Source organism: Tachyglossus aculeatus (assembly GCF_015852505.1).
Source record: "Tachyglossus aculeatus isolate mTacAcu1 chromosome 12 unlocalized genomic scaffold, mTacAcu1.pri SUPER_6_unloc_1, whole genome shotgun sequence".
NCBI classification, from domain to species: Eukaryota; Metazoa; Chordata; class Mammalia; order Monotremata; family Tachyglossidae; genus Tachyglossus; species Tachyglossus aculeatus.
The window spans coordinates 19,831,021-19,854,728 of record NW_024044828.1 but is presented as its reverse complement, the minus strand read 5'-3'; the positions used below and the strand labels follow the sequence as shown (position 1 = coordinate 19,854,728).

The window sequence follows — 23,708 nt, the reverse complement described above, 5'->3', positions numbered from 1 at the left end:
GCGCTGGGGAGGTTACAAGGTGATCAGGTTGTCCCAGGGCGGGCTTACAGTTTTAATCCCCATTTTACAGATGAGATAGCTGAGGCCCAGAGAATAATAATAATAATAATGAATGGCATTTATTAAGCGCTTACTATGTGCAAAGCACTGTTCTAAAAGCTCTGGGGAGGTTACAAGGTGATCAGGTTGTCCCAGGGCGGGCTTACGGTTTTAATCCCCATTTTACAGATGAGATAGCTGAGGCCCAGAGAATAATAATAATTAATGGCATTTATTAAGCGCTTACTATGTGCAAAGCTCTGTTCTGAGCGCTGGGGTAGATACAAGGTAATCAAGTTGCCCCACGTAGGGCTCGCACACTTAATCCCCATTTTCCAGATGAGGTCACTGAGGGCCAGAGAAGTGAAGTGACTCGCCCAAAGTCACCCAGTCTACAGTTGGCAGAGCCGGGATCTGAACCCATGACCTCTGACTCCAAAGCCGGGGCTCTTCCCACTGAGCCACGAGAAGGCAGCGGGAGTCCGGGAAGGCCCCTTGGAGGAGATGGGCTTTCAGGAAGGCTTCGAAGAGGGGAGAGGCATTGCCCCAAGACAGGCCCGGTGTGCTCCGTCCCGGTTCTGCCTCAGTTTCCTTCCCCCGCCTCCCCGCTCTCTCCGCAGTGGACGGTCGGGGGCTCGAAGAACAAGAAGAAAGGAAGGGCGGGGAAGGCGGAGAAGAAAGGAGCCATGAAGAAACAGCTGAACAAGGCCGCCTCGTCGGGCAGCTCGGACAAGGACAGCTCGGCGGAGAGCTCGGCCCCCGAGGAAGGTGAGCGGGGAGAGTTGGCCGGACTGACCGGGGCCCCCGGACGCTCGGGCGAGGAGGGGCGTCGTTTAAGTAGCCACCGCCCCGTCCGCCCCGTCTCGTTTCTCCCGGCGGCTCCCCCAGGGGCTTCTCCCAACCACCGGAGCAGCCTGCCGCCGTGGGCAGCCAACCTAGATTGTAATAATAATAGTAATGGCATTTATTAATCAATCAATCAATCCATCGTATTTATTGAGCGCTTACTGTATGCAGAGCACTGGACTAAGCGCTTGGGAAGTCCAAGTTGGCACCATCTAGAGACGGTCCCTACCCAACAGTGGGCTCGCAGTCTAGAAGGGGGAGACGGAGAACAAAACCAAACATATTAACAAAATAAAATAAGCGCTTACTATGTGCAAAGCACTGTTCTAAGCGCTGGGGAGGTTACAAGGTGATCAGGTTGTCCCACGGGGGGCTCACAGTCCTCATCCCCATTTTACAGATGAGGGAACTGAGGCCCAGAGAATAGTAGTAATAATAATAATGATGGCATTTCTGAAGCGCTTACTATGTGCAAAGCACTGTTCTAAGCGCTGGGGTAGATACAAGGTCATCAGGTTGTCCCACGAGGGGCTCGCACACTTAATCCCCATTTTACAGATGAGATAACTGAGGGCCAGAGAAGTGAAGCGGCTCGCCCGAAGTCACCCAGCTGACAGTTGGCGGAGCCGGGATTTGAACCCATGACCCCTGACTCCAAAGCCCGGGCTCTTTCCACTGAGCCATGCTCATGTTGGGCCGGGAGCATGTCAATTTATTGATGTAGTCTCCCAAGCGCTTAGTACTGTGCTTTGCGCACAGAAAGCGCTCGATAAATACGACTGAATGAATGAATCAGTCATGCGGCTCCCCCTCTCCCCCGACACCTTCCAGGGTCATCACTTTGGGCAAGTCACTTCACTTCTCTGGGCCTCAGTTCCCTCATCTGTAAAATGGGGATGAAGACTGTGAGCCCCCCGTGGGACAACCTGATCACCTTGTGAACTCCCCAGCGCTTAGCCCTTCCCCACAGCACCTGTATATATGTATATATGTTTGTACATATTTATTACTCTATTTATTTATTTATTTATTTTACTTGTACATATCTATTCTATTTATTTTATTTTGTTAGTATGTTTGGTTTTGTTCTCTGTCTCCCCCTTTTAGACTGTGAGCCCACTGTTGGGTAGGGACCGTCTCTAGATGTTGCCAACTTCGACTTCCCAAGTGCTTAGTACAGTGCTCTGCACATTGTAAGCGCTCAATAAATACGATTGATGATGATGATGAACAGTGCTTTGCACATAGTAAGTGCTTAATAAATGCCATCATTATTATTATTCTTATCACCCCACAACCCACCCCGGCTTGGCTCTGGGGGCTCGGACCCCTCGGCCGGCTAGTCAGTCGGTCGTATTTACCGAGCGCTTACCGTGTGCAGAGCACTGTGCTAAGCGCTTGGGAGAGGACGGTACAGGAGGCAGATTCCCCGCCCACAAGGAGCTCATTCCCGGCGCGACGCGGCTGACCCGGCCTTGCCCTGCAGGGGAGGTGTCCGACTCCGACAGCAACAGCTCGTCCTCCAGCTCCGATTCGGACTCCTCGTCCGAGGACGAGGAGTTCCACGATGGCTACGGCGAGGACCTCATGGGGGACGAGGAGGACCGCGCCCGGCTGGAGCAGATGACGGAGAAGGAGCGCGAGCAGGAGCTGTTCAATCGCATCGAGAAGCGGGAGGTGCTCAAGAGGAGGTAGGGGCCCCCCCAAATCACCCACACCCACCCCCTCACCCCGTCCCATATGAGGCACCGGTGTTCCTCCGAGGCCCCGGCCCTCCGTTCCGCCGCCGCATCCCCCGCGCTCTCCGCCGCCAGGTTCGAGATCAAAAAGAAACTCAAAACGGCCAAGAAGAAAGAGAAGAAAGAAAAGAAGAAAAAGCAGGAGGAGGAGCAGGAGAAGAAGAAGCTCACCCAGATCCAGGAGTCCCAGGTGGGAAGCCGGGGGACCCCGACCGTTGGAACTGGGACTTTTTTCCGCTCCCTTCCCGGCCGAAGTGGCTCGCGCCGGGGTCGAGACGATAGGGGCTCCTCGAAGGCCGGCGCCGGCCGACCCGCGACGGAGATCTCTGTAATAATTGGGAACGCCGTCGTCCCCGACTTTCAGGGGCCTTGGCTAGGTCTTACTCTACTGCCCATCTTCCCCCCCCCCGGATCTTCCCCATCTTGTAGGGGCCTCGGCCAAGTCCGACTCCCCTTCCCGTGCGTCTCCTAGACGGGGCAGTCCCCTTCTGGGGTCAGTAGCCTGCTTTCCTGTCGGGTCTCCCCCCGGGAAGGAGTTTCTGATCGGGGGGTAAGGGGGTGATGGATTGGGCCCAGCCTGACTCCTCTTCTCACCCTCCCCCTTCCCGCCGGTGGCCCAGGTGATGTCCCACAACAAGGAGCGTCGCTCCAAGCGGGATGAGAAACTGGACAAGAAATCTCAGGCCATGGAGGAGCTGAAGGCGGAGCGGGAGAAGAGGAAGAACCGAACGGGTGAGGGAAGGGACAGGCGGGGGCCCGGGGGTACCATTTTTTTTTTGGTCTTTTTGTCTTTTTTGTGGTATTTGAGTGCTTCCTACATGCCGGGCACCGTACTCAGCACAGGGGTGGATACCAGGTAACGAGGTCGGATGCAGCCCGCGTCCCACATGGGGCTCACAAGTCTTCATCCCCATTTTACAGACGAGGGAAGCGAGGTGACTTGCCCAAGGTCACACAGCTAACAAGCGGCAGAGCCGGGATTAGAACGCAGGGCCTTCCGACTCCCGGGCTCTGTTCACTAAGCCATGTTGCTTCCCAGCCCTGAGCACAGACTTTCAGCCTTCCCGTCTCCCTCTCTGATGTGCCACCTCTAGTAATAATAATAATAATAATGATGGCATTTTTTAAGCGCTTACTATGTGCCAAGCACTGTTCTAAACGCTGTGGGGAGTGCAAGGTAATCAGGTTGTCCCACGTGAGGCTCACACTTTTAATCCCCATTTTACAGGTGAGGTGACTGAGGCTCAGAGAAGTTAAGCGACTTGCCCAAGGTCACGCAGTTAACAAGTGGCGGAGCCGGGGTTAGAACCCATGACTTCTGACTCCCAATCCCATGCACGGGGAGCAGAGTCAGTCATTAATGTAAATAAATAAAATATTTATCAATATCTGCCTCCCCTTCTAGACTGTAGGCTCCGTGAGGTCGGGGAATCATGAAGATACACCGTGGCCTAGTGGATAGAGCGCAGGCTGGCTCCGTCACTTGTCTGCCGAGTGATCTGTGTAACTTTCCTGTGCCTCAGTTACCACATCTGTAAAAAATGGGGATTAAGATTGTGAGTCCCATGTGGGAAAAGGGCGGCATTCCAACCCGAGTAACGCGTACCCATCCCGGCGCTCAGTACAGTGCCTGGCCCGTAGCGTGCGCTCACCGAATACAATTTAAAAAAGAAAAAATCAATTCTGCGGTCGTGTGCTCTCCCGAGAGCTTGGTCCAGTGCTCTGCACGCAGTAAGCGCTCAAGAAAGGCGAGTGATGGTAATGATGCTGGGGCCGGGAGCCAAGTTGTCCCGTTTCTCGCCAGCCGAGCTGTTGGCCAAGAAGCAGCCCCTGAAAACCAGCGAGGTGTACTCGGACGACGAGGAGGAAGAGGAGGAGGACGACAAGTCCAGCGAGAAGAGCGATCGCTCGTCGCGGTCCTCGTCCTCCGACGAGGAGGAAGAGTGAGTCGGGGAGGCGGGTGGGAGGTGGGGGCTGCCTTCCGATCCGGGCTCTGGGGCTGGGACCCACTGGCCGGCTCCGCCCAGGAAAGAAGAGATCCCGCCCAAATCGCAGCCGGTGTCGCTGCCCGACGAGCTGAACCGGGTGCGGCTGTCGCGGCACAAGTTGGAGCGCTGGTGCCACATGCCCTTCTTCTCCAAGACGGTCACCGGCTGCTTCGTGCGCATCGGCATCGGGAACCACAACAGCAAGCCTGTCTACCGGGTGAGCGGCTCCTCCCCGGCGGGGGTCCCTTCTGGCACCCCTCTCGCCCCCCGGGGTAGCCAGCCCCGCTGGGGGAGCCGCTTGGAGTCGTCATCATCATCAATCGTATTTATTGAGCGCTTACTGTGTGCAGAGCACTGGACTAAGCGCTTGGGAAGTACAAATTGACAACATATAGAGACAGTCCCTGCCCAACAGTGGGCTCCATGGGAAGAGCGGGGCGGGGGACTCCTGGGTCCCTGCCGGGGCAGGAGGAAGCCGGGAGCTGACCGGGCTCGCCCCGACGACGGTCCTGGGGGGCCCCGGGAGAAGCCGGGACGCCTAGCTCCCTTGGGAGACCGGAGTTGCGCGTCTCTGTTCCTCGCACACGCGCCCGCGCCCACCGCGGCCCCCCAGCTGGGCCGGACAGGATGTCGATGCCCACGTCCGAGCGGAGGGTAAGCCCGCGTCCAGCTGAACCTCCCTCCCTCCCCCTCCGTCCGCCCAGGTGGCCGAGATCACCGGCGTGGTGGAGACGGCCAAGGTTTACCAGCTGGGCGGCACTCGGACGAACAAGGGGCTGCAGCTGCGGTGAGGACATGGTGCTGCCGCCTCCTTCCCCGTCCCCTCAGGCACTGGGGGGGCCCGTCGGCCCCGGGGAATCGTGGGAGGAGCGATGATGGCTCGCTAGGGGCCGAGCCCGGCGCTCAGTGCGAGGGTCAGTCCGAGCTAATCAAGACAGATGTGGTCTCTGCCCCACCCCGGGGTGACGGTCCGAGGGGAGGCGACTCAACCCATCGGGAGCCCCGGGTGCCAATCGGCCGCGGTCGTGGCCGGTCGGCTGGGGGTGGTCCCCTCCCGGGGCTCCTGCCGCCGCCGACCACCGTCCCCGATTGGGGCCGGAGTGGACCGGACTCCCTCCCCTCTGCCCCCAGGCACGGCAGCGACCAGCGGGTCTTCCGCCTGGAATTCGTCTCCAACCAGGAGTTCACGGAGAGCGAGTTCATGAAGTGGAAGGAAGCGGTGAGTTGGGAGCAGGGAGCCCCCCACCCCCCCGGGTGAGGGTCCTGTCCCGGGACCCGCCCTGACCCCTCTCCCTCCTCCTCCTCCTCCTCCCCCCCTGGGCTCTTTGGGCCAGATGTTCTCCGCTGGCATGCAGCTGCCCACCCTGGACGAGATCAACAGGAAGGAGGTGTCCATTAAAGAAGCCCTCAACTACAAGTTCAACGACCAGGACATCGAAGAGGTGAGAGGCCGTGGGGGGCGGGAGTCCCAACTTGCCTCCCGTCCATCCCGACTACGGGGGGGACGACGGAGTGACTGGTCCCAACTGCAGGCGGGAATCCAGGGCGCCCGCCGGCCCGGCGGGTGGGTGGTCCGAGCCCCCCAAAAACCGCAACCCACTTCACAGAAGCAGCGTGACCTATTGGATAGAGCACGGGCCTGGAAACCAGGAGGTCATGGGTCCTAATCCCAGCCGCTTGTCTGCTGCGTGACCTTGGGCAAGTCACCTCGCTTCTCCGTGCCTCAGTTACCTCATCTGTAAAATGGGGATTGAGGCCGTGAGCTCCACATGGAACAGGGACAGCGTCCAACCGGATTTTCCTTTGTCCACCCCAGTGCCTGGCACATAGTTAAGCGCTAGACTGTGACCCCTTCTAGACTGTGAGCCCGCCGTTGGGTAGGGACCGTCTCTATATGTTGCCAACTGGGACTTCCCAAGCGCTTAGTACAGCGCTCAATAAATACGATTGAATGAGTGAAAATACCACAATTATTAGCCACATTCCCTACCCAGCCCCTGAAGCCCCCTCGAGGACTCCAGCCCCAGCTGACAGAGAGGGCTCATTATGCCGCCCTTCGTGCCCGAAAATCCGGGAGGTTGTTAAGAGCCTACTATGTGCCAATCACTGTTCTAAGTGCAGGGGTAGATACAATTTAATCAGGTTGGACACAGTGTCCAGTTACAGATGAGGGAGTTGAGGCCCAGAGAGGTGAGGTGACTTGCCCGAAGTCACACAGCAGATGCCTTTCCAGATTGAGCCCCTTTCCCGCTGCTCCTCCTCCCCTCCCCATCGCCCCTACTCCCTCCCTCTGCTCCACCCCCTTCTCCAACCCGCAGCATTTGTGTCGATTTGGACATATTTGTTATTCTATTTATTTTATTAATGATGGGCTTATAACTATAACTCTGATCGATTTTGATATTATTGTTGTTATTATTTTGTTGTCTGTCTCCCCCTTCTAGACTGTGAGCCCGCTGTTGGGTAGGGACCGTCTCTATCTGTTGCTGAATTGTACTTTCCAAGCGCTTAGTCCAGTGCTCTGCACACTGTAAGCGCTCAATAAATATGACTCGATTGATTGATTAATTGATTGATTGATTGATGACTCCCCCCCCCGGCCCCCTTGCAGATCGTGAAAGAGAAGGAGCGGTTCCGGAAAGCCCCGCCCAACTATGCCATGAAAAAGACGCAGCTCCTGAAGGAGAAGGTAACGGGGGCGGGCGGGAGCTCCGACTGAAGGTCTCAGTCTTCGAGACCGTGAGCCCACTGTTGGGTCGGGACCGTCTCTAGATGTTGCCAGCTTGTCCTTCCCAAGCGCTTAGTCCAGTACTCTGCACACAGTAAGCGCTCAATAAATACGATTGATTGATTGATTGATTGGCCCGGGGGCGGCCGCTGGGCTACCACGAGAAGCAGCATGGCCCGACGGATAGAAAACAGGCCTGGAAGTTGGAAGGATGGGGGTTCTAATCCTGGCTCTGCCGCTTGTCTGCTGGGTGACCCTGGGCAAGTCACTTGGCTGCTCTCACAAGCCCGCAACCTTGGTGTCATCCTCGACTCCGCTGTCTCATTCACCCCTCACATCCAAGCCGTCACCAAAACCTGCCGGTCTCAGCTCCGCAACATTACCAAGATCCGCCCTTTCCTCTCCATCCACACCGCTACCCTGCTCGTTCAAGCTCTCATCCTATCCCGTCTGGACTACTGCACCAGCCTTCTCTCTGATCTCCCATCCTCGTGTCTCTCTCCACTTCAATCCATACTTCATGCTGCTGCCCGGATTATCTTTGTCCAGAAACGCTCTGGGCATATTACTCCCCTCCTCAAAAATCTCCAGTGGCTCCCAATCAATCTGTGCATGAGGCAGAAACTCCTCACCCTGGGCTTCCAGGCTGTCCATCCATCCCCTGGCCCCCTCCTCCCTCACCTCCCTTCTGTCCCTCTCCAGCCCAGCCCTCACCCTCCGCTCCTCCACCGCTAATCTCCTCACTGTACCTCGTTCTCGCCTGTCCCGCCGTTGACCCCCGGCCCACGTCATCCCCCGGGCCTGGAATGCCCCCATTCCCTCTGCCCCTCCGCCAAGCTAGCTCTCTTCCTCCCTTCAAGGCCCTGCTGAGAGCTCACCTCCTCCAGGAGGCCTTCCCAGACTGAGCCCCTTCCTTCCTCTCCCCCTCGTCCCCCTCTCCATCCCCCCATCTTCCCTCCTTCCCTTCCCCATAGCACCTGTATATATGTATATATGGTTGTACATATTTATTACTCTATTTATTTATTTATTTATTTTACTTGTACATTTCTATCCTGTTTTATTTTGTTGGTATGTTTGGTTCTGTTCTCTGTCTCCCCCTTTTAGACTGTGAGCCCACTGTTGGGTAGGGACCGTCTCTATGTGTTGCCAATTTGTACTTCCCAAGCGCTTAGTACAGTGCTCTGCACATAGTAAGCGCTCAATAAATACGATTGATTGATTGATTGATTGATCTGGGCCTCAGTTACCTCATCTGTACAGTGGGGGTGAAGACTGGGAGCCCCACGTGGGACAGGGACCGCGTCCAGCCCGCTGTTGGGTAGGGACCGTCTCTATGTGTTGCCAACTTGTACTTACCAAGCGCTTAGTACAGTGCTTTGCACACAGTAAGCGCTCAATAAATACGATTGATTGATTGATTTGCTCGTATCCACCCTGGCACAGTGTAAGTGCTTAAATACCCACAATTATTATTATTATTATCAGCGATGAGTGGTTCTGGCGGCTTCGTGGCTTAGTCCAGTGCTCTGCACACAGTAAGCGCTCAATAAATACGATTGATTGATTGATTGATTTGCTCGTATCCACCCTGGCACAGTGTAAGTGCTTAACAAATACCCACAATTATTATTATTATTATTATTATCAGCGATGAGTGGTTCTGGCGGCTTCGTGGCCCAGGGGAGGAGGGCCTTGGCCCCATCTTGCTCATGGATCTGTGACCTGGGGGGCATTTGTTGCCAACTTGTACTTCCCAAGCGCTTAGTACAATCAATCAATCAATCAATTGTATTTATTGAGCGCTTACTGTGTGCAGAGCACTGTACTAAGCGCTTGGGAAGTACAAGTTGGCAACATAGTACATAGCAACATAGTACAGTGCTCTGCACACAGTAAGCGCTCAATAAATATGATTGAATAATAATAATAATAATAATGATAGCATTTATTAAGTGCTTACTATGTGCAAAGCACTGTTCTAAGCGCTGGGAAGGTTACAAGGTGATCACGTTGTCCCACGGGGGGCTCACAGTTTTAATCCTCATTTTACAGATGAGGTAACTGAGGCCCAGAGAAGTGAAGTGACTTGCCCAAAGTCACCCTGCTGACAATTGGCAGAGCCGGGATTTGAACCCATGACCTCTGACTCCAAAGTCCGGGCTCTTTCCACTGAGCCACTCTGCTTCTCTATGAATGAATGAATAAATGAATTTATTTGTCCCACCCTCAACCCCCCAGCACTTACGTGTGTATCTTTAAATGACACGTCGTCGATCGTTTATTAACTTCAGTGCCTTCCCCCTCCAGACTGTAAGCTCAGAGAAGCAGCGTGGCTCAGTGGAAAGAGCCCGGGCTTTGGAGTCGGAAGTCGTGGGTTCAAATCCCGGCTCCGCCGCTTGTCAGCTGTGGGACTTGGGGCAAGTCACGTCACTTCTCTGGGCCTCAGTTCCCTCATCTGTCAAATGGGGATGAAGACCGTGAGCCCCCCGTGGGACAACCTGCTCACCTTGTGTCTCCCCCAGTGCTTAAGCACATAGGAAGCGCTTAATAAATGCCATCATCATCATCATCATTATTATTATCGTGAGCAGGGAACGTGTCTACCAGCTCTTTTGTATTGTTCTCTCCTGAGAGCTTAGTTCAGGGCTCTGCATCATCATCATCATCAATCGTATTTATTGAGCGCTTACTATGTGCAGAGCACTGTACTAAGCGCTTGGGAAGTACAAATTGGCAACACGTAGAGACAGTCCCTACCCAACAGTGGGCTCATAGTCTAAAAGGGGGAGACAGAGAACAAAACCAAACATACCAACAAAATAAAATAAATAGGATAGATATGTACAGGTAAAATAAATAGAGTAATAAATATGTACAACCATATATACATATATACAGGTGCTGTGGGGAAGGGAAGGAGGTAAGATGGGGGGATGGAAAGGAGGGCGAGGGGGAGAGGAAGGAAGGGGCTCAGTCTGGGAAGGCCTCCTGGAGGAGGTGAGCTCTCAGCAGGGCCTTGAAGGGAGGTATTTACTCAGGCAGCGCTGAGTAAATACCAGGATGGATTGATTTTTCCGGCCAGTGGGAGCCTGGGATGGATCCCGCCGGTGGCGGTGGGGGGTTTGTTCATTCATTCAATCGCATTTATCGATTTATTGAGCGCTTACTGAGGGCAGACCCCTGGGTCCAGCTGAGGGCCGACCACTGGCTTGGGTCCCTTCGCAGGCCATGGCGGAAGACTTGGAAAGAGCCCGGACTTTGGAGTCGGAAGTCGTGGGTTCAAATCCCGGCTCCGCCGCTTGTCAGCTGTGGGACTTGGGGCAAGTCATGTCACTTCTCTGGGCCTCAGTTCCCTCATCTGTCAAATGGGGATGAAGACCGCGAGCCCCCCGTGGGACAACCTGCTCACCTTGTGTCTCCCCCAGCGCTTAAGCACATAGGAAGCGCTTAATAAATGCCATCATCATCATTATTATTATTATTGTGAGCAGGGAACGTGTCTACCAGCTGTTTTGTATTGTTCTCTCCCGAGAGCTTAGTTCAGGGCTCTGCACCCAGGCAGCGCTGAGTAAATACCAGGATGGATTGATTTTTCCGGCCAGTGGGAGCCTGGGATGGATCCCGCCGGTGGTGGCGGGGGGGCTCGTTCATTCATTCAATCGCATTTATTGATTTATTGAGCGCTTACTGTGGGCCGACCGCTGGCTTGGGTCCCTTCGCAGGCCATGGCGGAAGACTTGGGAGACCAGGACAAGGCCAAACAGATTCAGGACCAGCTCAACGAGCTGGAGGAGAGAGCGGAAGCCCTCGACCGCCAGCGGACGAAGAACATCTCCGCCATCAGGTGAGCCCGCCGGGCCCCGGGGGCCCCGCCTCCCCCTCCGGAGTTTGGGACCCGCCTCTCCGCGCCTCCCCTCGCCCCATCCCGCTAACGGGCCGGGACCTCTCCGCTCCCCAGTTACATCAACCAGCGGAACCGGGAGTGGAACATCGTGGAGTCGGAGAAGGCGCTAGTGGTGAGTCGGCCCGCCCGCGGGCCCCGGGGCCTTCGTTCATCCATTCGGTCGTATTTATTGAGCGCTTGCGGCGTGCAGAGCACTGGGCTAAGCGCTTGGGAAGGACAAGCTGGCAACATATAGGGACGGTCCCTGCCCAACAGCGGGGGCACAGTCACGCCTTCTGGGGGGACGCGTTGGAGGGCGAGGCCCCGGGCCGTTGGTGGGGGTCTCACGAACCCCCAAGGACAGTGGTCCAGGCAGCGGCTCTGAGGGGCGATGGTGGCCGAGTGGCTTCAGCCTCCGGGCGGGAACGGGAGCGCCAGGGTGGGAAGGACGGGAAGCCGACGACCTCCTCTTGGGTGTTTCAGGCCGAGAGTCACAACATGAGAAACCAACAGATGGATCCGTTCACCAGAAGGCAGTGCAAGCCGACCATCGTCTCCAACGTACGGCGCCGGGCGCGGGCCGGGAGGAAACGGGGAGCTGCTTCCCGGGCCGGGGGTGGGAGGGCACCGTTTGGCGGGCACGTCTGCCCCCCAGCCACCCGAAAGAGGTCGGGCCTCGAGGGGCTGCCGGGGTAGCGGAAGGGAGCGAGCCGGCGAGGGGTGGCCGCTCACGCCCTCCCCGCCGCTGTCCGTCTCTCCCGCTCAGTCCCGGGATCCCGCGGTTCAGGCGGCCATCCTGGCCCAGCTGAACGCCAAATACGGCTCGGGCGCGCTGCCGGACGCGCCGAAGGAGATGAGCAAGGCAAGTCGGCGGCGGGGACCACCCTCCTTGGGGGGAGCGGGCTGGGAAGGGCCCGCCGCGGTCAGGGGGCCGGGAGACGGGGCCGGAGACCCTGCAGTTGGCATTCTCGGTCCATGGAAACAGATAATAATAATAAAAATAACGATGGTTTTTGTTAAGCGCTTACTATGTGCTGAGCACTGTTCTAAGCACTGGGATAATAATAATAATGATGGCATTTATTGAGCACTTTTCTAAGCGCTGGGATAAATACAAGGTAATCAAGTTGCGCCACGTGGGGCTGGCTCACAGACGTAATCCCCATTTTCCAGATGAGGGAACTGAGGCCCAGAGAAGTGAAGCGACCTGCCCCAAGTCACCCAGCTGACAGGTGGCGGAGCCGGGATTCGAACCCATGGCCTCTGACTCCAAAGCCCGGGCTCTTTCCACTGAGCCACGCTGCTTCGGTTAACAGATTGTCCCCCGTGGGGCCCACAGTCTTCATCCCCATTTTCCAGATGAGGGAACTGAGGCCCAGAGAAGTGAAGTGACTGGCCCAGAGTCACACAGCTGACAAGTGGCAGAGCCGGGATTGGAACCCGTGACCTCTGACTCCTGAGCCTGGCTCCCCTGTCCTCCACGTCTGGGGACGGCCTCTCCTGGGTCTTCCTCCCTGCCTCTTTCATTCGTTCATTCAGTCGTATGGAGAAGCAGCGTGGCTCAGTCGAAAGAGCCCGGGGTTTGGAGTCAGAGGTCATGGGTTCAAATCCTGGCTCCGCTAGTTGTCAGCTGGGTGACGTTGGGCAAGTCACTTCACTTCTCTGTGCCTCAGTTCCCTCATCTGTCAAATGGGGATTCATTCATTCATTCAATCGTATTTATTGAGCGCTTACCGTGTGCAGAGCACTGTACGAAGCACTTGGGAAGTACAAGTTCATTCATTCATTCAGTCGTATTTATTGAGCGCTTACCGTGTGCAGAGCACTGTGCTAAGCGCTTGGGAAGTACAAGGTCATTCATTCATTCAGTTGTATTTATTGAGCGCTTACCGTGTGCAGAGCACTGTGCTAAGCGCTTGGGAAGTACAAGTTCATTCATTCATTCAATCGTATTTATTGAGTGCTTACCGTGTGCAGAGCACTGTATGAAGCGCTTGGGAAGTACAAGTTCATTCATTCATTCAATCGTATTTATTGAGTGCTTACCGTGTGCAGAGCACTGTACTAAGCGCTTGGGAAGTACAAGTTCATTCATTCATTCAATCGTATTTATTGAGCACTTACCGTGTGCAGAGCACTGTACTAAGCGCTTGGGAAGTACAAGTTCATTCATTCATTGTCGTATTTATTGAGCGCTTACTGTGTGCAGAGCACTGTACTAAGCGCTTGGGCAGTCCAGGTTGGCAACATCTAGAGACGGTCCCTACCCAACAGTGGGCTCACAGGCTAGAAAGGGGGATGAAGACCGGGAGCCCCCCGTGGGCCAACCTGATCACCTTGTAACCTCCCCAGCGCTTAGGACAGTGCTCTGCATATAGTAAGTGCTTAGTAAATGCCATCATTATTATTATTATTATTTACCGTGCCGCAAAGAACTGTACTAAGCGCTCGGGACGACAACAGACAGATACCTTCCCTGCCCCCCAAATCCCCCAGCCCGGGTGGGCAGAAGCGATGAAACTGGCGGTCCCTGCCCTCCAGAAGGCTTCCGTCCGACGGGGAGAGCGGAGACCCGGGGTGATCTCCCCCTCGTCCCCCTCTCCATCCCCCCATCTTACCTCCCTCCCTTCCCCACAGCACCTGTATATATGTATAGATGTTTGTACATATTTTTTTACTCTAATTTATTTGTACATATCTATTCTATTTATTTCATTTTGTTAGCATGTTTGGTTTTGTTCTCTGTCTCCCCCTTTTAGACTGGGAGCCCACTGTTGGGTAGGGACTGTCTCTAGATGTTGCCAATCTGTACTTCCCGAGCGCTTAGTCCAGTGCTCTGCCCACAGTAAGCGCTCAATAAATACGATTGATGATGATGATGATGTCTGTGACGCCTCCTCCTCCGACCGTCCTCGGTCTCTGTCCTCCCCCAGGGGCCGGGGAAAGACAAGGACGTGAACTCCAAGTCGGCCAGCGACCTCTCGGAAGACCTGTTCAAAGTGCACGACTTCGACGTGAAGATCGACTTGCAAGTCCCCAGCTCAGGTAAGCGGCCGGAGCCCGGGGCCGGCCGGACCCTTTATTCATTCAGTCGTATTTATTGAGCGCTTACTGCGTGCAGAGCACTGGACTCGGCGCTTGGGAAGTCCAAGTTGGCAACGTTTCCGGAGCCGCCCGATCTATTTATTTATTTATTTTACTTGTACACATCTATTCCCCATCTTACCTCCTTCCCTTCCCCACAGCACCTGTATATATGTTTGTACATAAGCGCTTAGTACAGTGCTCTGCACGTAGTAAGCGCTCAATAAATACGATTGATGAGTTTCGACTGTGAGCCCACTGTTGGGTAGGTACTGTCTCTGTATGTTGCCAACTTGTACTTCCCAAGCGCTTAGTACAGTGCTCTGCACACAGTAAGCGCTCAATAAATGCGATTGATGATGATTTTATTTTGTTAATTTGTTTGGTTTTGTTGTCTGTCTCCCCCTTCTAGACTGTGAGCCCACTGTTGGGTAGGGGTCGTCTCTAGATGTTGCCAACTTGTACTTCCCAAGCGCATAGTACAGTGCTCTGCACACAGTAAGCGCTCAATAAATGCAATTGATGATGATTTTATTTTGTTAATTTGTTTGGTTTTGTTGTCTGTCTCCCCCTTCTAAACTGTGAGCCCGCTGTTGGGTAGGGACCGTCACTATATGTTACCAACTTGTACTTCCCAAGCGCTTAGTACAGGGCTCTGTACACAGTAAGCGCTCAATAATGACTGATGATGAAGATGATGATTTTATTTTGTTAATTTGGTTTTGTTGTCTGTCTCCCCCTTCTAGACTGTGAGCCCACTGTTGGGTAGGGGCCGTCTCTAGATGTTGCCAACTTGTACTTCCCAAGCGCTTAGTACAGTGCTCTGCACACAGTAAGCGCTCAATAAATACAATTGATTGACCTGGGACAAGTCGCTTTTCATTCATTCATTCATTCAGTCAGTCATATTTATTGAGCGCTTATTGTGTGCAAAGCATTGTACTAAGCGCTTGGGAAGTCCAAGTTGGCAACATGTAGAGATGGTCCCTACCCAACAGTGGGCTCACAGGCTAGAAGGGGGAGACAGACAATGAAACAAAACATACTAACAAAATAAATAGAATAAGTACGTGCAAGTAAAATAAATGGAGTAATAAATATGTACAAACTGGGATATGGGATTAATAATAATAATGATAGTATTTGTTAAGCGCTTACTATGTGCAAAGCACTGTCCACCATGAACCCCACGTGGGACAAGGACTGTGTCCGACCTGATTAGTTCGCCTCTCCCCTAGCGCTTAGTACGGTGCCTGACTCGTGGTTAGCGTTTAAATTTGCACACAGTAAGCGCTTAATAAATGCTGTTAAAAAAAAAAATGCCGTTTAGAAAAAAGAAAATTACCACGTGGACACGGGGGCGAGGAAAGGGCGTGAGGAAGTGCGTGATCCATTCATTCATTCAGTCGTATTTATTGAGCGCCTACTGTGTGCAGAGCACCGTACTAAGTGCTTGGGAAGTACAAGTTGGCAACCCCAGGAACCTGGAAGTGGTTGGTGGGTTTGTGCCCCCAGTGATTCCGACGGGAAGAGGTGGGATTCGGGGGTGGGAAGGAGCTCCGGAGCCGGGGGGCGGAAGGGATCGAGGCCAGAGAAGCGTCCTCTCCCGCCCCTGCCCTCTCGTCTCCGGTGCTCCCGGACACTCGATGGCCCACTCCCCCCCGCGACTCCTTGTCCCCCTACAGAGTCCAAGACGCTGGCCATCACCTCCAAAGCCCCCCCCGCCAAGGACGGAGCCCCCCGCCGGTCTCTGAACTTGGAAGACTACAAGAAACGACGGGGGCTCATCTGAGCACCCCCCGCCCCGTCCCCGCCGCCCCCGACCCTGCATGCGCCATCACAGCGTCCCTCCCCCCGGCCCCCCTCCGGCCCGCGGCGTCGCCCCCCGGCCCGAGCCGGAGCAGGGGCCGAGCGGGCAAGAGACTCGTCAGACCGCCGGTCCCCTGTAACATAAAGCCCGTGGACTGTACAGAGCGCCTCTGGCCGCCCCTCCCCGACGTGGGTATACGCCTTTGGGACCTCTCCTTGTCTTTCGGTTGAGTTCGGCTTTTTACTTCGACCCCCCCCCCCCCAACCCCACCGGCTGCCGGGACCCTCCCGCCCCCCGAAAACACACCCCACCCCGCACCCGTGATCAGTATTACCACGGAGCTGGAGTCCCCCCCGGGGGTCTGTGCCCACGCTGGCACCAAAACGCCCCCGGGTCGCTCCGGGAACGACCACGGGCCCGGCCCGTCGCCCTCCAAACCGCGCTGGGGAAGGGGGAGTCCCCGCAAACTGGCGGTCCCCGGCGTGGACATTTGCGGGGGGGGGGGGGAGGGCGTCGCGTGAGTGCGTGCGTGTCTGCGTGTGCGTGCGTGTGCGTCTGTGTGCAAGCGTGAGGATTTTTTCCAGGTGTTTTTTTTATCATTTTTAAGCCGCAGTTCTTTGTACCCGCCTCCCGTGGTTCTCTACGGCCGTTTCAGGTTTTCCGAAACCGCAAGAAAGAAACTCATTAAATGTAGTTCTTCTTAGCAACCGGGCCTGGCTACTGTAGCTGTGTGACTGGGCCTGGTGGCCTCCCCCCCCCCGCAACTTCTAAGCCCTCGAAGACCCCCTGCCCGTGGGCTGGGCAGCGGAAGGGCGGCCAGCAGACCACGGTAAGTGACTCGCGCGTCACTTACCACCCAGATTCTTCCACACCCGGCACTCCTCTGGCTCTCAGAGCCGTCGCGAAAGTGATCCGGGTCCGTCGGGCTTGGACGGACCCCCCCCCTCCGGTTTGTGCGGAAGAAGGAAGGACGTGGAAAAGAGGGAGCCCCGCGGGCCCGTGGAGGGAAGAGAAGCCGGACTGTGTGATGATCATTCTCAGGTGTACATAAAAGCGGCGTCGAGCTAAAGCTTTCCGGAACAGAGGACGGCAGAATGTATCCCGTCCCGCCCCTCAGATCCCCCCCGGAACCAAGGACGGGGCCAAAGAGACGGCCGAGAGCCGCTCCGGCGGTTGGGAGCGGGGGGACGGTGCGTGAGGGGGGACCACCCACCCCCGTCCTCCTCCAGCCGCCTCTGGCCGGGCCTCCGCCTTGCTTTTAACCCGGTCGGACGCCCTTTCCGATTTTATCCCCTCCAGACGAGCGGACGACCGCGCAACGGGGTCTCGGGGAATTGGGCCCAACTGGACCGTAAAACCCACCAGGGCGGCAGTGACTCTGGGCGTACGGTGTAAAGGAGTTTGGACGGGTGCATTAAAAATCTGTTGACTTGAATAGTCCGCGACTTCGAAGCCCTCTGTGGACTGTTGTGTGAAGACGGAACTTGAGGCTCGCCGCAGGCCCCGTCCTCGGACTCCCTCGCTGTCGTCGGAAGAGGCGGTTCTCTGGGGGGGCGGCCGCCGGGACCGGATGCGGCGTCGACGCCGTCGCCGATGTGTAATAAAAATTTGTACGAAAAAGCCATGGCCCTTTCTCTCCTACCAGCCGGGAGCTCCGGGAGGCACGGGGACCGCCTGTCACCAAAGAGAGCGGGGCCGGAGGCCGGATTCGGCCTGACTGGACGCTAGGCCCGTGGCCCGAGCGGCGTCCAACCCCCACGGTCCCTCCCGGCCCCAGGGTTGGGATGGGGTAGGGGGTGACCCCCCGAGCTGGCCTGCCCCCTTTTCGTTTCTAGAAAAGGCCCCCCTACTTAGAAGCAGCACTGCCTAATGGATAGAGCACGTCTGGGAGTCAGAAGGTCGTGGGTTCTAATTCCGCCTCTGCCGCCGGTCTGCTGTGTGACCTTGGGCAAGTTGCTTCTCTGGGCCTCGGTTCCCTCATCTGGAAAATGGGGATGAAGACTGGGAGCCCCACGGGGGACAGGGACTGCGTCCAACCCGATTATCTCGTTATGGACCCTAGCGCTTAATAACAGCGCCTGGCCCGTAGGAAGCGCTTAGCAAATACCTAATTATTATGATGACCATTCACCCGTTGAGTTCAGGGGGTGTGGGTGTGAGGGTCTGCCCGGCTCGCGCTCTCGTAGAGGGGCCGCCGAGCCCCCGGTGCCCGGAGATGATTTCGGTTTTCTATGTTCCTGTGGAGGCCTGACTTGTCACTCTTACTGTACAGACATCTGTAAATAAAATTTGTGCCCTGTTTGAACGAGGGGAGCGTATTTGAACGCGTTAGGCCGCGGGCGCGTGGCGAAGTCCAACCCATAATGTGTCGCCCCCCTTCTTTGTCTCTGCTCCCGTGTGGGAGTGGGAAAAGTTGTTGGGGCCTGGGGAAACGGGGGGGGGCCGGCGTGGTCCGTTTTCCGGCCTGGGAGGGAGGAGGACGCTGGCAAGGCTGGCACCGGAGCCGGGTCCGGCATCGTGTGTTAGTGCCAGGAGGGATCGGAGCGGAGGGGCCGTCTCTCCTGCTCTCCCAGGGAAGCCCGGGGTCGGATCGCGGGTCCGGCTGGAGCGGCCTGGAGGAAGGAAAAGAGGGGGAGAGTGTTTGTTTTGGGGGGTCAGAGAGGCATCCCCTGCTCCTGGCGGCACTTTGTAGTAGAGACTGTGAGCCCGTTGTTGGGTAGGGACCGTCTCTATGTGTTGCCAACTTGCACTTCCCAAGCGCTTAGTACAGTGCTCTGCACACAGTAAGCGCTCAATCAATACGATTGATTGATAGACACCAAACCAGGGGGCAGACGGTCAACTCCCTTAATCCCAATCCCCCCCACAATTTATCCCCATTTTACAGATGAGGTAACTGAGGCACGGAGAAGTGAAGTGGCTTGCCCAAGGTCACACAGCAGAGTCGGGATTAGAACCCACGTCCTCTGACTCCCAAGCCCGGGCTCTTTCCGCTGAGCCACGCTGCTTCTCACCGGTACTTATAATAATAATAATGGCATTTATTAATCGCTTACTATGTGCAAAGCACTGTTCTAAGCGCTGGGGAGGTTACAAGGTGATCAGGTTGTCCCTCGTGGGGATCACAGTCTTAATCCCCATTTTACAGATGAGGTAACTGAGGCCCAGACACGTGAAGTGACTTGCCCAAAGTCGCACAGCCGACAAGTGGCAGAGTCAGGATTAGAACCCACGTCCTCTGACTCCCAAGCCCGGGCTCTTTCCGCTGAGCCACGCTGCTTCTCACTGGTCCTTATAATAATAATAATAATAATAATGGCATTTATTAAGCGCTTACTATGTGCAAAGCACTGTTCTAAGCGCTGGGGAGGTTACCAGGTGATCAGGTTGTCCCTCGTGGGGATCACAGTCTTAATCCCCATTTTACAGATGAGGTAACTGAGGCCCAGACACGTGAAGTGACTTGCCCAAAGTCGCACAGCAGACAAGTGGCAGAGCAGGGATTAGAACCCACGTCCTCTGACTCCCAAGCCCGGGCTCTTTCCGCTGAGCCACACTGCTTCTCACCGGTACTTATAATAATAATAATGGCATTTATTAAGCGCTTACTATGTGCAAAGCACTGTTCTAAGCGCTGGGGAGGTTACAAGGTGATCAGGTTGTCCCTCGTGGGGATCACAGTCTTAATCCCCATTTTACAGATGAGGTAACTGAGGCCCAGAGACGTGAAGTGACTTGCCCAAAGTCGCACAGCAGACAAGTGGCAGAGTCAGGATTAGAACCCACGTCCTCTGACTCCCAAGCCCGGGCTCTTTCCACTGAGCCACGCTGCTTCTCACCGGTACTTATAATAATAATAATAATGGCATTTATTAAGCGCTTACTATGTGCAAAGCACTGTTCTAAGTGCTGGGGAGGTTACAAGGTGATCAGGTTGTCCCTCGTGGGGATCACAGTCTTAATCCCCATTTTACAGATGAGGTAACTGAGGCCCAGAGACGTGAAGTGACTTGCCCAAAGTCGCACAGCAGACAAGTGGCAGAGCCAGGATTAGAACCCACGTCCTCTGACTCCCAAGCCCGGGCTCTTTCCGCTGAGCCACGCTGCTTCTCACCGGTACTTATAATAATAATAATGGCATTTATTAAGCGCTTACTATGTGCAAAGCACTGTTCTAAGCACTGGGGAGGTTACAAGATGATCAGGCTGTCCCACGGGGGGCTCACAGTCTTCATCCCCATTTTACAGATGAGGGAAATGAGGCCCAGAGAAGTGAAGTGACTTGCCCAAAGTCACCCAGCTGACAATTGGCAGGGCTGGGATTTGAACCCATGACCCCTGACTCCAAAGCCCGGGCTGTTTCCTACTGAGCCAAGCTGCTTCTCTCCGAGAACTGCACCAAGTGTGCGCTCAATAAATACTAGTAGTCGTCATAGTAATAGTATTTATTAAATTCTAACTGTGTGCAATCAATCAATCATATTTATTGAGCGCTTACTATGTGCAGAGCACTGTACTAAACCCTGGGAATCACTTCAAGCGGGAGGTAGAGTTGGGGACCTCGAGAAATCTCACAATGTAAATACTACTACTCCTTTTGCATTGTACTCTCCCAAGTGTTGAGCACTTAATCGTATTTATTGATTATTATTATTATTATCACGTCTTTGACCTATGGTAGTCTCCCGAATGCTTAGTACGGTCCTCTGCACTAAGTAGGTGCCCAATAATAATAATAATGATTATTATTCTCCCCCTTTTAGACTGTGAGCCCACTGTTGGGTAGGGACTGTCTCTATATGTTGCCAATTTGTACTTCCCAAGCGCACAGTACAGTGCTCTGCACATAGTAAGCGCTCAATAAATACGATTGATGATGATGATGATGATAATGATGATGGCATTTGTTAAGCGCTTACTATATGCAAAGCACTGTTCTAAGCATTGAATATTAAATGATAATAATAATGATAGCATTTATTAAGCACTTACTATGTGCAAAGCACTGTTCTAAGCGCTGGGGAGGTTAACAAGGTGATCAGGTTGCCCCACGGGGGGCTCACAGTCTTCATCCCCATTTTCCAGATGAGGGGACTGAGGCCCAGATAAGTGAAGTGACTTTCCTAAAGTCACCCAGATGACAAGTGGCGGAGCGGGGATTTGAACCCATGACCTCTGACTCCAAAGCCCGGGCTCTTTCCACTGAGCCACGCTGCTTCTCTATGATTGCTGCGGGTTTAGGTTTGGGTCACGGGGAGGCCGGGCCCCATAGAAAAGCAGCGTGGCTCAGTGGAAAGAGCCCGGGCTTTGGAGTCGGAGGTCATGGGTTCGAATCCCGACTCCACCACTGTTGTGTTACCTTGGGCAAGTCACTTCACTCCTCTGGGCCTCAGTTCCCTCAACTGTAAAATGGGGGTGAAGACTGTGAGCCCCCCGATAGGACAACCTGCTCACCTTGTAACCTCCCCAGCGCTTAGAACAGTGCTTTGCACATAGTAAGCGCTTAATAAATGCCATTATTATTATTATTATTTGGCCACCAGGAGTCAGAGCTAGCTCTTCCTTGTCCATCCGGGAATCTCCTTTTTTTTTTTCCTTCCTTTTTCCTGTTCCCCACGCCCCTCCTTCCCTTTGGTTCCTTCCCTCCGGGTGGCAGGAATTTTAGCTTCCTCAAGGAAAGAGACATTTAGGGAGATCCTGGGCCTTTACCAGCTCCTGCATGGGTGTACCCCTTTTTTTTCCTTCCTTTTTCCCGTTCCCCACGCCCCTCCTTCCCTTTGGTTTCTTCCCTCCGGGTGGCAGGAATTTTAGCTTCCTCAAGAAAAGAGACATTTAGGGAGATCCTGGGCCTTTACCAGCTCCTGCATGGGTGTCCCCCTTTTTTTTTCCTTCCTTTTTCCCGTTCCCCACGCCCCTCCTTCCCTTTGGTTCCTTCCCTCCGGGTGGCAGGAATTTTGGCTTCCTCAAGGAAAGAGACATTTAGGGAGATCCTGGGCCTTTACCAGCTCCTGCTTGGGTGTCCCTTCTGTGATGCAGAACCAAGCTGGCACAGTGTCCCCACACTTCCAGCAGCTCCACCCCCTCCTGCCCCCTCGCCCCTCTGTTCCTCTCCTGCTCGGAGAAGCCTTTATTTATTTTATTTTGTTAGTATGTTTGGTTTTGTCTCCCCCTTTTAGACTGTGAGCCCACTGTCGGGTAGGGACAGTCTCTATATGTTGCCAATTTGGACTTCCCAAGCGCTTAGTCCAGTGCTCTGCACACAGTAAGCGCTCAATAAATACGATTGATTGATGATGATGATGACTGGGAAAGGGGTGGTGCCGGTGGGACTTTTCCCAATATTATCCCCCTCCTCTGGGCCTGGCAAAGGGGATGCTTAAGGGAAGCATCCTGGTTCATTTTAAAAGGTTCTGATATGGTGAAATGGCTTCACACACACCATAATAAAAGGTGAAACCCCCCAGACGATTCAATCAATCAATCAACCGTATTTATTGAGCGCTTCCCGTGTGCAGAGCACTGGACTAAGCGCTTGGGAAGCCCAAGTTGGCAACACATAGAGACGGTCCCTACCTGACAGTGGGCTCGCAGTCTAGAAGACTCGGTCAAAGGGGCCCCCTTTTCATTCAATCGTATTTATTGAGCGCTTACTGTGTGCAGAGCACTGGACTAAGCGCTCTAAATTGGGGGGCGGGGGAGGAGAAACACCAAGCCCTACTGAGAGCTCACCTCCTCCAGGAGGCCTTCCCACACTGAGCCCCCTCCTCATCCCTCCTCCTCCTCCCCCCCCATCTTACCTCCTTCCCCACCCCACAGCACCTGTATATATGTATATATGTTTGTACGTATTTATCACTCTATTTATTTATTTTACTTGTACATATCTATTCTATTTATTTTATTTTGTTAATATGTTTGGTTTTGTTCTCTGTCTCCCGCAGATTTATTAATAATAATAATAATAATAATAATGTTGGCATTTGTTAAGCACTTACTATGTGCAAAGCACTGTTCTAAGCTCTGAAGGGGGATACAAAGTGATCAGGTTGTCCCACGGCGGGGGGTCGCAGTCTTAATCCCCATTTTACAGATAAATAAATAAATAAATTTTGGTATTTGTTAAGTGCTTACGATGTGCCAAGCACTGTTCTAAGCGCTGGGGAGGATACAAGGTGATCAGGTTGTCCCATGGGGGCTCACAATCTTAATCCCCATTTTATAGATGAGGTAACTGAGGCCCAGAGAAGTGAAGTGACTTGCCCAGAGTCACGCGGCTGACAAGTGGCGGAGCCGGGATTCGAACCCAGCGTGGCTCGGTGGAAAGATCCCGGGCTTTGGAGTCAGAGGTTATGGGTTCAAATCCCAACTCTGCCAATTGTCAGCTGTGTAACTTTGGGCAAGTCACTTCACTTCTCTGGGCCTCAGTTCCCTCACCTGTAAAATGGGGATTAAGACTGCGAGCCTCCCGTGGGACAACCTGATCACCTTGTAATCTCTCCAGTGCTTAGAACAGTGCTTTGCACATAGTAAGTGCTTAATAAATGCCATTATTATTATTATTATTATTATTCTCTGTGCCTCAGTTACC

At 54.4% G+C, this 23,708-nt stretch overlaps 1 protein-coding gene across 1 annotated transcript in view; it reads left to right on the top strand.

Annotated features, from left to right (window-relative positions):
- Nucleotides 1-16,158, top strand: part of RTF1 (RTF1 homolog, Paf1/RNA polymerase II complex component) — a 36,892-nt gene extending 20,734 nt beyond the window's left edge. The window contains exons 3-18 of the mRNA XM_038741458.1: nt 660-807; nt 2,372-2,576; nt 2,700-2,814; nt 3,245-3,356; nt 4,429-4,567; nt 4,652-4,829; nt 5,317-5,399; nt 5,744-5,831; nt 5,947-6,054; nt 7,224-7,301; nt 11,066-11,187; nt 11,302-11,359; nt 11,710-11,787; nt 11,993-12,088; nt 14,160-14,271; nt 15,996-16,158. Of these exons, the coding sequence (XP_038597386.1) occupies nt 660-807; nt 2,372-2,576; nt 2,700-2,814; nt 3,245-3,356; nt 4,429-4,567; nt 4,652-4,829; nt 5,317-5,399; nt 5,744-5,831; nt 5,947-6,054; nt 7,224-7,301; nt 11,066-11,187; nt 11,302-11,359; nt 11,710-11,787; nt 11,993-12,088; nt 14,160-14,271; nt 15,996-16,102 (1,827 nt within the window). The 3' untranslated portion in view covers nt 16,103-16,158. The remainder of the gene's footprint in view (nt 1-659; nt 808-2,371; nt 2,577-2,699; nt 2,815-3,244; nt 3,357-4,428; nt 4,568-4,651; nt 4,830-5,316; nt 5,400-5,743; nt 5,832-5,946; nt 6,055-7,223; nt 7,302-11,065; nt 11,188-11,301; nt 11,360-11,709; nt 11,788-11,992; nt 12,089-14,159; nt 14,272-15,995) is intronic.
- Nucleotides 16,159-23,708: the final 7,550 nt, after the last annotated feature.